At 35.1% G+C, this 11,428-nt stretch overlaps 4 protein-coding genes across 4 annotated transcripts in view; 1 reads left to right on the top strand and 3 right to left on the bottom strand.

Moving 5' to 3' along the window:
* Window positions 1-723, bottom strand: part of LOC107616104 (3-ketoacyl-CoA synthase 6) — a 10,246-nt gene extending 9,523 nt beyond the window's left edge. Inside the window, exon 1 of the mRNA XM_016318104.2 lies at window positions 684-723. Coding sequence (XP_016173590.1) covers window positions 684-723 — 40 coding nt within the window. The remainder of the gene's footprint in view (window positions 1-683) is intronic.
* LOC107617472 (alpha-L-fucosidase 1) lies at window positions 530-3,100 on the top strand. The gene is made up of 3 exons (XM_016319233.2): window positions 530-1,334; window positions 1,626-1,865; window positions 2,236-3,100. The coding sequence occupies exons 1-3, from the start codon at window positions 781-783 to the stop codon at window positions 2,912-2,914; spliced, it is 1,473 nt and encodes a 490-aa protein (XP_016174719.1). The 5' UTR covers window positions 530-780; the 3' UTR covers window positions 2,915-3,100.
* LOC107617469 (DEAD-box ATP-dependent RNA helicase 7) lies at window positions 4,458-7,783 on the bottom strand. The gene is made up of 11 exons (XM_016319231.2): window positions 6,973-7,783; window positions 6,773-6,884; window positions 6,605-6,675; window positions 6,356-6,510; window positions 6,140-6,251; window positions 5,956-6,057; window positions 5,651-5,880; window positions 5,477-5,573; window positions 5,304-5,398; window positions 5,096-5,229; window positions 4,458-5,017 (listed from the first exon to the last, which is right to left on the bottom strand). Exons 1-11 carry the CDS (start codon window positions 7,513-7,515, stop codon window positions 4,761-4,763), a joined length of 1,908 nt encoding a protein of 635 aa, XP_016174717.1. The 5' UTR covers window positions 7,516-7,783; the 3' UTR covers window positions 4,458-4,760.
* LOC107617473 (embryo-specific protein ATS3B) lies at window positions 7,892-9,838 on the bottom strand. The gene is made up of 3 exons (XM_016319234.2): window positions 9,344-9,838; window positions 9,023-9,136; window positions 7,892-8,445 (listed from the first exon to the last, which is right to left on the bottom strand). The coding sequence occupies exons 1-3, from the start codon at window positions 9,473-9,475 to the stop codon at window positions 8,122-8,124; spliced, it is 570 nt and encodes a 189-aa protein (XP_016174720.1). The 5' UTR covers window positions 9,476-9,838; the 3' UTR covers window positions 7,892-8,121.

Here is an 11,428-nt window from a genome sequence, read left to right as displayed (position 1 = left end):
ATGCCCAATTTGGATAAACAACTTAATTAAGTTACTTTTGAAGAAATAGGTTAAACAATAAATGCTTATATTAAAAGTAACTTATAAATAAATTATTTTGTATTTGATTTTTTAGTTCTAAAAGTACTTATTTTAAGAAAAAATTGATAAAAAAAAATTTTATTATGAGAAAAGTAATTTTTTTAAATTTTTTCTTAAACACCAAAATAACTTTTTAAAAAGTTATAATTTTATTTTAAAAATTGAACCAGACATTAATATTATACATTTTTCATAAATTAAAAGTTAAAAAAAAGTCAGTTATAAACCTATCCAAACGATCCTCAGGATATTGACTTATCCCATATTAGTAATTAAATGCAGTCTAAGATCCAATAAACAGAGTTAAATGAGATATTATTGAACGAAATTGATACATTGAACGAAAAGATTCATTGACGAAAAAGAAAAGAAAAAAGTGAAAAAGAATACAGTTTATGGCAGCTCAAAAATTCCCGGAAGAAAGTGAAATCCACGTGTAGAAAACACATTTTCTCTGCTGCATTAGGAGTGGAATTGGGAACAGAAAAATCAACCCGTGAATTATTATTGGAATGCATGATGAATGCTATTATCATTGATGATGACAATCACAAAACAAAATCCCATTCACCTTTTTCTTCACTTGTTTCTTAGCTACTTACCTTCATCTTCAAGATTCTTCAATTCCATCCTCACAACCATAACAATTATATAAAAAAATCTACAAAAAACAAACACAACATAACCATCAATATCACCATGCCTAGAAACAGAACAGCATGGTGCTATTCTTTCTTAGTTACACTATTAATCAAACTCAGCATTATTTCTTCTTTTTCTCATAAACTACCAACACCACCACCATTGCCAATTCTGCCACTCCCATCATATTCACAGTTAAAATGGCAACAAAGAGAGATCATAATGTTCCTCCACTTTGGAGTCAACACATTCACAGATAGAGAATGGGGAACAGGCCACGAAAACCCTACAGTATTCAACCCTTCTGGACTCAACACAAAACAATGGGCCAAGGTGGCAGCAGAGGCAGGAATCTCATTGATGATACTAACTGCAAAGCACCATGATGGATTCTGCCTCTGGCCTTCAAAGTACACTGACCATTCTGTCATTAACAGTCCCTGGAAATCTGGCAATGGTGATGTGGTTCAAGAATTTGTTGATGCTGCCACACTGCAAGGAATCGATGTAGGGATCTATCTTTCTCCGTGGGATCGACACGAACCGCGCTACGGCCATGATGTTGCCTACAATGAATACTACTTGGCTCAACTGCAAGAGTTGCTCAACAAGTTGGTTCTCATTCTCTTCCATACTCTATTTTGATTTGAGCAATGATAGGGACCAGCAATTTTTGTGATTGGTAGCCATCAAATAGCCATCAATGATGATTTAATGGTGTGAGATTGATATGAGATTTCATCTAATAACTCACCTTTCTCTGTTGGTTACATACTGGCCAAAATTCAATAAAATTGCTGGTCTCTAGACTTTTCCTTTTGGATTTTGACTATACTTTGTTTGTTTGATGGATTCAATTTTTAAGCTTAATGTTATGCATTGCAACGATTTTTAATTGGTAGGTACAAAAATGTTAGAGAAATATGGTTTGATGGAGCAAAGGATCCAAAGTCACAGAATGTGTCATATTATTTCTCAGATTGGTTCTCAATGGTGAAGGAGTTGCAGAGTTCCATCAATATCTTCTCTGATGCTGGTCCTGATGTTAGGTGGGTGGGAGATGAAACAGGAAGTGCTGGCTACACTTGTTGGTCTACCATTAACCGAACTTCTCTATCAATTGGAGCCCCAAACATCTCTCAGTAAGTTTTCCTTTTAAGCTAAGCTAAGTAGTAAATAACTTGTAAGATATGATAAGGTATGAAAGGTGAAGCATGAGTGCTAGCTTTTCCATAATAATGTGCACTTTCTCTCAAAAAAGGCAAAAACAATAATGGAGCTGCATTACTTGTGAGCCTTGCTCGTGTTTCTGTCTCAATCAACAATAAAAAGATGACAATGCTTCCAAATTTTCCAAAGCATGAATGGTGTGGCTTACCAAACCTATAATGTCATAGTACTACTGGTTTTCTTTTTCTTTTTTAGACACAGACTGGACCCCCATTTGTTCCATAATCAATTAGTTAATTAGAACTAAAATGATTTCAACTTGCTTAATTATGAACAATGCAGATACTTAAGCACTGGTGATCCAAGAGGAACAGACTGGCTACCAGCTGAATGTGATGTTTCAATTAGGCCAGGGTGGTTTTGGCACAAATCAGAATCACCAAAAAGGCTAAGTGAACTTCTTGACATTTATTACAATTCAGTGGGGAGGAACTGTGTGTTACTTCTAAATGTACCTCCAAATACAACTGGCCTTGTATCTGATGATGATGCTCATAGATTAAAAGAGTTTAGAAATGCAATTAACACAATCTTCAATAAAAATCTAGCTGAGGATTTTTACATTAAGGTTAGTAGTCAAAGGAGTGCAGAATTTGGGCCAGAAAAGTTGCTAGATAAGGACCACTTATGGTCATATTGGGCACCAAGTGCTGATGATGGTGAAAAGGATCACTGGATTGAAATTTGGACCAATGATGGAGGGTTGAGATTCAATGTGATTAGGGTGCAGGAAGCAATTGGACTTGGTCAGCGGATCCAACGGCACGAAATCTATGTGGATGGTAAATTGATGATCCAAGGGACAACTGTGGGATACAAGAGGCTTCATAGGCTTGATGTAGATGTGGTGCAAGCACGTCTTGTGAGGATTAAGATCACAAAGGCAAGAGGGTTGCCCTTAATTTCTTCTATTGGATTGCATTTTGATCCTTATTGGCATTCTAAGTTTACTGCCAACTGAAAAGCCAGATTCTAGAACATAGTAGAATGAATGAATACGTTGGAGAACAATGTAAACATGTGCTTCAATTTATTTTTATTATTTTAACTGCACCTTCCAAGTTCCAATGTTGTTGTCATAGGCTGTTGAAATTTGAATAACAATAAGAAAACAATTGAACGCATATGCGTACATTACTTTGCACTAGTACCATCTTATTCTATTATTTTAGCCACATTACCACATCTTAGTGCAAATTATACTAATTTTCTCTGAAAAAGTTATATGATACTCGATATCATATTAATCTCCTTTATATACATGCTAGTATGCTACTAATCTCCACTAAATCTTTGATAAGTTAGTATAAATATGACAAGAATTTTTTGGGTATAAATATCACTTTAACCTATTACTTAAATATCTCTCTCCTTTGAACCAGCAAAATCTATTTAATTAGTATTGAGTAAAGTATCGTTTTTGTCCTCAACGTTTGGGTAAGTCTTATTTGTGTCCCTAACGTTTAAATCGTCCTATTTGTATCTTTAACGTTTATAAAAGTGATTCAATGTTATCCTACTATCAATTATACTAACAAATCAGATTATATTTTTCAATTATTCTCACTGTATTCATTCTCAATTAGATCTCACTTGGATGTGTTCGATTTTAATATTATACCTACTATTTATGTTTAGATTCAATTATGTATCTAGAAAAGTGAATTATGTAAATATTATAGGAATTAGTTTCAACATTTGATGAGTTATTTTTCGGAGTAGATCATCGATTCTATTCCAGACATTTGTATTCTAACTTCAAGAAGAGATTTTTAAAATTCAAACTAAAGCGTTCATGATGTGTAATTGACGGCAGCATAACATTGAATCACTTTTACAAACGTTAAGGATACAAATAAGGCGATTTAAACGTTAGGGATACAAATAGGATTTACCCCAAAGGTTGGGGACAAAAACGATACTTTACTCATTAGTATTAATGATGGCTTCCGAAAACAAGTTCATGGGTCTACTCTAGTCCTGTGAACCATTAAAGTATTTTTTGCTTTAAAAGAAGATGAATACTTCTTGATGAGTTTCACTAAATTTACACCTAACAAAGGCCTTATAGTTTGTACACTACATGTGATATGAGATACATGACATGAATCAATGAGAGACGATCAAAGATATAGAAGGAAAGAAAAACTACTTCATATTTAGCCATACATATACATTTAGAAATCTAATCCAACTATCCTTTAAAAAAAATGTATAGAAAACAAAGCAATTAGAAAAAAGAAAAAAGAACACTAGACCCAAAAAAAAATAAAAAGGATATATCACATTGAATCTATTTAGCTACACAGAGACAAGACACTGAGACAAAAACAAAGAGATATAAGATTGTGTTTCACAAAAGAGACATGGACAAAGACATTGTGTCCATCCTGACAGGAATGACACAAAGACACTAACAAGAGACACAACTTATTTTTTATTTTTTCTTTTATTATTCTTGTTAATTTTTCATAATTATATTTTTCGTCTCATTTTTTAAATGAAAAAAAATGAAAATAAATTAGATTTTCATAATTTGTTCTAATTTATCACCAAACAGAATAGAAGAACACAAAATTTTATATCTCTGTGTTTGATGTCTTATTCTAAGTCTTGTCTTATCCTGTTTTCAGAAACAAACGGAGTCTTTGAACTAGTATCTTCCAAAACATCAGAGTGAGCTTCACTCGCAGTTAGTTTCTCCAAAGCTTCAACATACTCATGAATGGATCACCAAGGTTCAGGTTCATTGGCAATGATAATGGAGTAGTGATCATCATGTCTAAAAGTCCCTATCTCAATCTGTTTCACCATCTCTTTCCACTCCTGATGCCACGACCTCTCCCAATGCCACCATTATTAGAGAATCTGTCACTGGAAAATCTAACATTCCTGCCACTGCCACCTCTTCCACCCAAAAACCTGCTCCCAACACTTCTATCTCCGAAACCACCACGACGAGGGCCACCACTACCAAATCTTCCACCTCTTGATTGGTCTTTTTCTTGCAAACGTGGCAACGCTGTCAACACCTCTAACCTCACACTTGAGGCCTTGTCCTTACCTGTTGGAAAAAAGTATGAAAGAAATGTGTTGAAAGAATGCAGAGAGGAAAATAATTTCCTTTGAAATAGAACTGCACCTGCAAGATATGTATCTAAATCTTCAGCTGGTACATCAAAGACAACGCCACTTCCCTCGGCGGTGAGAGTGAGACCCTTCACTGCCTCAACCTTCTCTTCGGCCAAGAATCTCCTCAACACTCCATATGCAAAACTGACAAAAGCCAACAATGACTTGGTAAAAACATTGTCACAATTCATAGACATGCTTTATAGTGAAATTCTCACGTTGCAGTGAAGATAGGTTTCCCAATCTCAAGAAGTAATGTAACATGGTTCTCCATGGAAGTGAGAAGCGATCTTTTCTTCATCTCAGTATAACCCTGTACATTATTACATGATAAGCCAAAGAGAGTTTTCCAGCTCAGAAAGAAAGGATTTGACATTTTCAATCAACTCACAACAGCCTTGGCAAGAGCCTTTGCAAGTAATTCAACAACTGACAAACCGGAGTTTTTCAAAAGCTCCTCAGCAGTAGACTTGAATGCCGGAATCACACTGCATTCATTTCATATATATGTTAACAGTGAATGAGAGCAGTGAACACAATTACAATTAGCAAATTACAAGCATACCTATCAGACACTTGATTGATCATCTCAGCAGCTTCCCTACCTATAGCTTTAGCAATATCATGAGGCTGAGGAGCAGATATATGTTCAAATTTGACACCGGATTCTCTTTCGATTTTGGATATACTTGACCTCCTTGGATCATAAAGCATAACAGCAACTCCACTATTACCTGCTCGTCCCGTGCGCCCTGAACGATGGATATAGGCTTCTACATCCCTTGGGGGTTCACACTATAAACCAAAATACAAATATCACAATGGCAGATTGTGATGAAAATAAGAATTGTCCAGTTCAATATCTAGTACCTGGATAATTAATTGAACATCATTAATATCCAGACCTCGAGCTGCCACATTTGTAGCAACTAATGTCATGAATTTGCCAGACCTGAAGCCAGACAATGTAACCTGCAACAAAGAGGAAGGAGTAGTTAAGGGGAACATCACACTTGAGACATAAGGATATCAAGAAAATTCATGAATGGCTGACCTCACGTTGCGCCTGCTGTATGTCTCCATGGAGAGCTCTTGCTCCAGGCAAGAAACCTGCAAGTTGTGAAGCAGACTCCTTTGTCTCAGTAAATATAATCGTCCGTCCTCCGCTGAACCAGAACAACCATGTTATGTATCAATAACTAAGTAGGGATCCAAATTTGATATGCAAAATGAACATGGAAAAGGTTACTCATAACACAACGAAGTTCACCTGCTATAACAGCGAATGATGTCCGGAATAAGGCGGGACCTGGCAGAAGTAGTGCACGGAAGAACAATATGCCTAACATTGGTGCTTGCCTTCATTTTTGTATTTCCAACAAGGTCAGCTGTCTTCTTATCTGGCTTCAGAAATTTTGCAGCAATCTGGCAATAATAGACATAGAAACAATGAGGCAATGCAAGTATGATAAGAAAGGAAGCAAGAAAGAAAGAAAGAAAGAAAGAAATAGAAGCATACATGCTTAACCCAGTCTGGCAAAGTAGCACTGAATAAAAGTGTCTGGACTTTACTAATGTTCTCTACCTTACCTACAAGAGAGTGAGACAAATCCAATATGAATATCTGATATTACTCAAATGAAAGTGAAATTAACTCAATGAATGAATTGGGGAACAATTAAAGTACCAAGAATAAGTTCAACATCTTCAACAAAACCCATCCTCAGCATCTCATCTGCTTCATCCAGGACGCGAAATCTAAGCTGGCTTAGGTCAATATTTTCCCTCTCTATATGATCCTACACCAATACCAATAGAAGCAACATGAAAATTCATTCAAAGTTAAATCAACAAAATGGCAATGAATTAAGTACTTTCGGAATGAACCTTAATCCGGCCTGGTGTGCCAACAACAATATCAACACCTCTCTTGAGCTTAATTTCTTGGCTCTGGTATGGAGCTCCACCATATAAACAGCAAGATGTTAATCCGACGGCGCCACCATAAAGTTCAAAGTCAGAGTGAACCTGAGATGCCAATTCCCTTGTTGGTAAAAGAACCAGAACGCTTGGAGGCCTTCTATAACCAGTCTTTCTTGAAGCTTTGGCTATACCGTTTGTCAAAGACTCTAATATGGGCAACACAAAGGCCAGAGTTTTTCCCTGACCGGTTCGAGCACGGCCAACCAAATCAGAGCCATCAAGAATGGTATCAAAGGTGATGGCCTGAATTGGAAACAGTGACTCTATTCCCTTCCCCTTCAGCCTCTCCCTCAATGGCTCCGATATCCTAAACCTCCAAACTGCATTCAGATCCTCCTCCTCCTCCTCCTCCTCTTCCTTCTTGTCTTGGTATTCCTGTTCCATCAACTTAGCCGCCTCCTCCTCCTCCTCCTTCTTCTTCCTCACATCCCCGTTGGGGGTCCCCATGACGACGTCGGGTGGTGTATGGCAGTGAAGTGTACAAGATGCGGAGGAGTGTCGAGCTTTTCGGTTCTATGAAACATTCTCCTCCTTCAATGCTTCCTAAACTCTCGCAACTGTCATCTCATCATATTAACAGACAACTCTTTTGTCGCTTTTCGGACATCCTTCCTTTTTCTTTATTCTTTTAATTTAAACACTAAATAAAGTAAAACAATTTATTCATTAATCAATATCTTATCATTTTAATTTTTAACACGAAACTTTGGATTATATAATATTTTCGTTACTATTATTATGTATCCTAGACCGGGAATTCTCATAATTGGTTCGTTAATGTTAGTTGTTGGTTGCTTACAACAAATTCAGAAGAAGCTTAAACAAAATTGATTGGTTACAAATTCTACTACTATCAGTAACAATGATAGTTTATTTCTACTACTATCAAAATCCTTCAATGTTCTATAGAGACTTCTTTATTCAAAAACATTACCACATGGTCACATATCAAATGCAAATTTAAACAAGAAAGCCAATATAACTAACTGCATTGTCCAAACTCTAAAGGTTTTTCATATATAGGTTCACTATTTCTTCTGCAAGTGATGCTTATTACAACCAAAAATGAAGAACAAATCCCAGAACCAAAAATAGAAGCCATTTCTGAGAAGAGAGGTGGTATGAAGAAGAAGCAGCATTGCACCAATCAAAACCATACCATGTATCTCTGGGGATGAATGTGTTGTAATAGAAAGTAATAGGCTTGCCATAGTAACCACTGATTTTCACACTCTCCGGCATCCAACCGTCTAGGCCGGATCTATATAAGTACACATAACATATCTGATACGCGCAAGGACCTTTTATCTGAAAGGTATCTGAAGAACAGCGCTCGAACGTACCTGAAGCCGGATCGTCCAATCTCGGTACGTATATCTGATATAATTTAACATATGAAACAAAACTATGAATTTCACTTTCTTAATTAGTTAACACCAAACATGTTTGAAGCCATTTAAAAGCATGTCTTCAAAAGCCATCAATCTATTCAGGGTATATTTGCACATTGGAGGTTTTTTACAGTTTACACTTCAAACCCTTCCTTTCCAAAATGAAAACTCACAAACACCCCTTAGTGGTTGTGGATATCACAGTTGAAATCCTTGTTTTTCTATTGAAATATATTCATTACACTTTTGACCAAGTTTCTATTCTTACATTTTAATGCCTATAAGGTTACATTGTTTTGTCATATAGACTCCAATCTCCAGCCTAAAACTTTCTAACCTTTCTCTTCTACACACAGATATAAGAATCAATTCATGCACTATAAAAGCCTCCATAAAAAGACAAATGATGAAAATATACAGAACCAACTTATGAAGAAGCTAACAAAATAGATGAATTCAAGAAAGATGGTAAAATCCACCTCCCTAATCGACTCTAATAATTCAGACAAGCATATGAAAAGAAGTGAATGAATTGGATGAAGGAAAAGCATAAAAGTCAAAACCTGGTTGCCATAAAAATCCCCAAAAGAAATACTGATCTGATCCCTTGTATAAGAAGGAGAAGAACAACTAGTAGATATAACCACCGTGTAAGAGCAACTCCCCTGGCTCTTCAGCTATTCAACAAAGCAATAATCTCAAAAGTCAGAACAAATAAATACACAAATAAGCAAGATTTCAGCTACATATTCATTCATATATTTTTTGGTCTCCTGTTTATTTATATTCTAAAAAATAAAAAGTATAAGAAGAAGAAAGGGGTTTTAAATTTTTGTTTAGTTCAAGTGAAGCAGTAGTTACAACTTACAAGTTAGAAGTAGTACCTGAAGATAGCTGACATTGAAAGACTCGGCAATATGAGGCTTAAGAGCATAGGACTCCGACTCAGATACTGATAGGGTCACTCCACAGACCAACAAGAGCAGAAGAACAACAAGATGATGATGATGCTTCATTTTTTTTTTCTTTTTTAATTTTTTTCCCCCTCTTTTTGCTGAAACTTTAGACAACAGAATCAAACAGGAGCAGAGGAGTGGAGTTGTTGAGGAACAGCGTGGTGTGGAAACTGGAAATAGATGTCTTCGGCTAAAAAAATTCAACCTTTTCTCTCTCTCTCTTCCTATGCACGTGTCACTCTCTTGTTGAACAAAAAATATGAATATTTTAAAACAAAAACAAAATGTGTCAACGAATATGCAATCCAACCCCAATTTATGCTATAGATACTAAGATTGTATTATGTCTAGAAAGACAAAGCCAAGTTATGATGCCGAGGTTGAGAAGGGCAAACATGTCTTTATGATTATTTTTCCACGAGATGCGCGAGCGAGTATCCCATAAATGCCCGTATTATTCTTATTATTATTTTTTTTTTCATAACCTTTTAATTGAATAAGAGGAGACTATGTCATTTGAGTTATTACTCATTGGCTATATTATTCTTTTTTTTTTTAACCGAAGATATGGAGATTCGAACCCTCAACCTCTTAATTGAATATGGAAAGACTATGTCATTTGAGATATTGCTTCTTAGCTATATTATTCTTATTATTGAAAACTATAAATGTCAATTTTAAATAAGCATATTTCAAGAAGGTTGAATAAAATAACAGAGGAAGGTCACAAAAACTTAGCTAACAAGAAAAATCATATATATACGGATATCGAGAAACTTCCAAGGTTAATTTTGCTATAAATAATTAAATATTCACCTTTTTTTTTTCATCTCCTTAACTTATGAATTAAGTTTGACACCAAAAACCTTATAAATTAAGTTGATTTTTTGTTTTTCTGGGGCCGGAAGGTGGGGATTGTAATTCACAGATACCTTAGAGGCCCAATAAGCATTACTAGCAACAGATACTGCAAAAAATTCAGCCCAATAATGTATAGTCCAAAAAGCTTCGGTCCAAAAAAATCATTCAAATGTGATGTTTTGTTTCTCTCATTCAATATTCAATACCATGTCAGACCCAAATTAAAATCACTATTAGAATATTAAATAGTGAAAATATTTCATTTGATGATCTTAATTAGTATATTGCTACTTATGTGTAGGATTTATAACTTTTACTATTGACTCAACACATACCAAATTAATAGACCAAGCAATTACATCTATTAAAATTTAATTAAAAATATTCACATGCACACGATAAAAGTGTCGGTTTCTGCCATCAACATTTAAGAAATCTATAATGTCTACATTATTATATGCCATAGAGGTAATATTACTGTTGATTCTATCGAGCAATAATGTCAGCTTTGATTATGCCCGCTATGGTTAATTATTAATTTATTATACTCCAAGGATGCATCATAGTTCTTGGCAGCTAATAGGTTAATTAATCTATCTATATTTTTGCTTTAGTTTCTGTTCATGTGCAGTTAATGTATTACATTGTCGAATTTTATGCCATTCATGTGATTTTCTACATGTGTTCACTGCGTATGCTTCTGTTTATATTTCTCTTCGGTCAATGTGTGCTGCAATATTGAGATTTGAGAAGAGTTTTTTGCACCTTAGTTAAATAATTCGATGGTGCCGACTTAGCATCCGTTATTTTGTGTCAATTAAAGGAAGAAAATAATTGAAATGTGTCACCTTATTTTATACAGATAAAAAAATTAGGCACTTTTTCTCCACTAATAAATCCAACAACTATAAACTCCACGACATAAACAAAAATGCTACCTATGACCTAACACATATTGAAGTCTTTTACCAAAGAAATCTTCAACAGTAGGAAGAAAATTTAATAGAGAAAGTGTCATTTTCATCGCCGTGCTTTTCTTGTTTAGCATGTCCTTAACTTGTGTCCCTTCCTACTTGTTGCCGTAACCAACTAACCATGATGCCATCATCCCAAAAGCGATACCATGAAAATAATAGGAAGGTTTCTTGGATT

Source organism: Arachis ipaensis, chromosome B09 (assembly GCF_000816755.2).
Source record: "Arachis ipaensis cultivar K30076 chromosome B09, Araip1.1, whole genome shotgun sequence".
Taxonomy (NCBI): Eukaryota; Viridiplantae; Streptophyta; class Magnoliopsida; order Fabales; family Fabaceae; genus Arachis; species Arachis ipaensis.
Note: the sequence above shows the minus strand (reverse complement) of the source record. Positions and strands in the feature narration are given on the sequence as shown.

Excerpts from the sequence above, each read along its gene's own strand:
- LOC107617472 (XM_016319233.2), top strand. The coding sequence starts at position 781 with ATGCCTAGAAACAGAACAGCATGGTGCTATTCTTTCTTAGTTACACTA. Across the intron at positions 1,335-1,625 it reads CTGCAAGAGTTGCTCAACAA|GTACAAAAATGTTAGAGAAA; the intron begins GTTGGTTCTCAT and ends TTTAATTGGTAG. Across the intron at positions 1,866-2,235 it reads GGAGCCCCAAACATCTCTCA|ATACTTAAGCACTGGTGATC; the intron begins GTAAGTTTTCCT and ends TGAACAATGCAG.
- LOC107617469 (XM_016319231.2), bottom strand. The coding sequence starts at position 7,515 with ATGGGGACCCCCAACGGGGATGTGAGGAAGAAGAAGGAGGAGGAGGAG. Across the intron at positions 6,058-6,139 it reads TACAGCAGGCGCAACGTGAG|GTTACATTGTCTGGCTTCAG; the intron begins GTCAGCCATTCA and ends TCTTTGTTGCAG. Across the intron at positions 5,230-5,303 it reads AAACCTATCTTCACTGCAAC|TTTTGCATATGGAGTGTTGA; the intron begins GTGAGAATTTCA and ends GGCTTTTGTCAG.
- LOC107617473 (XM_016319234.2), bottom strand. The coding sequence starts at position 9,475 with ATGAAGCATCATCATCATCTTGTTGTTCTTCTGCTCTTGTTGGTCTGT. Across the intron at positions 9,137-9,343 it reads TCAATGTCAGCTATCTTCAG|CTGAAGAGCCAGGGGAGTTG; the intron begins GTACTACTTCTA and ends TTTGTTGAATAG. Across the intron at positions 8,446-9,022 it reads GGGATTTTTATGGCAACCAG|ATATACGTACCGAGATTGGA; the intron begins GTTTTGACTTTT and ends AAATTATATCAG.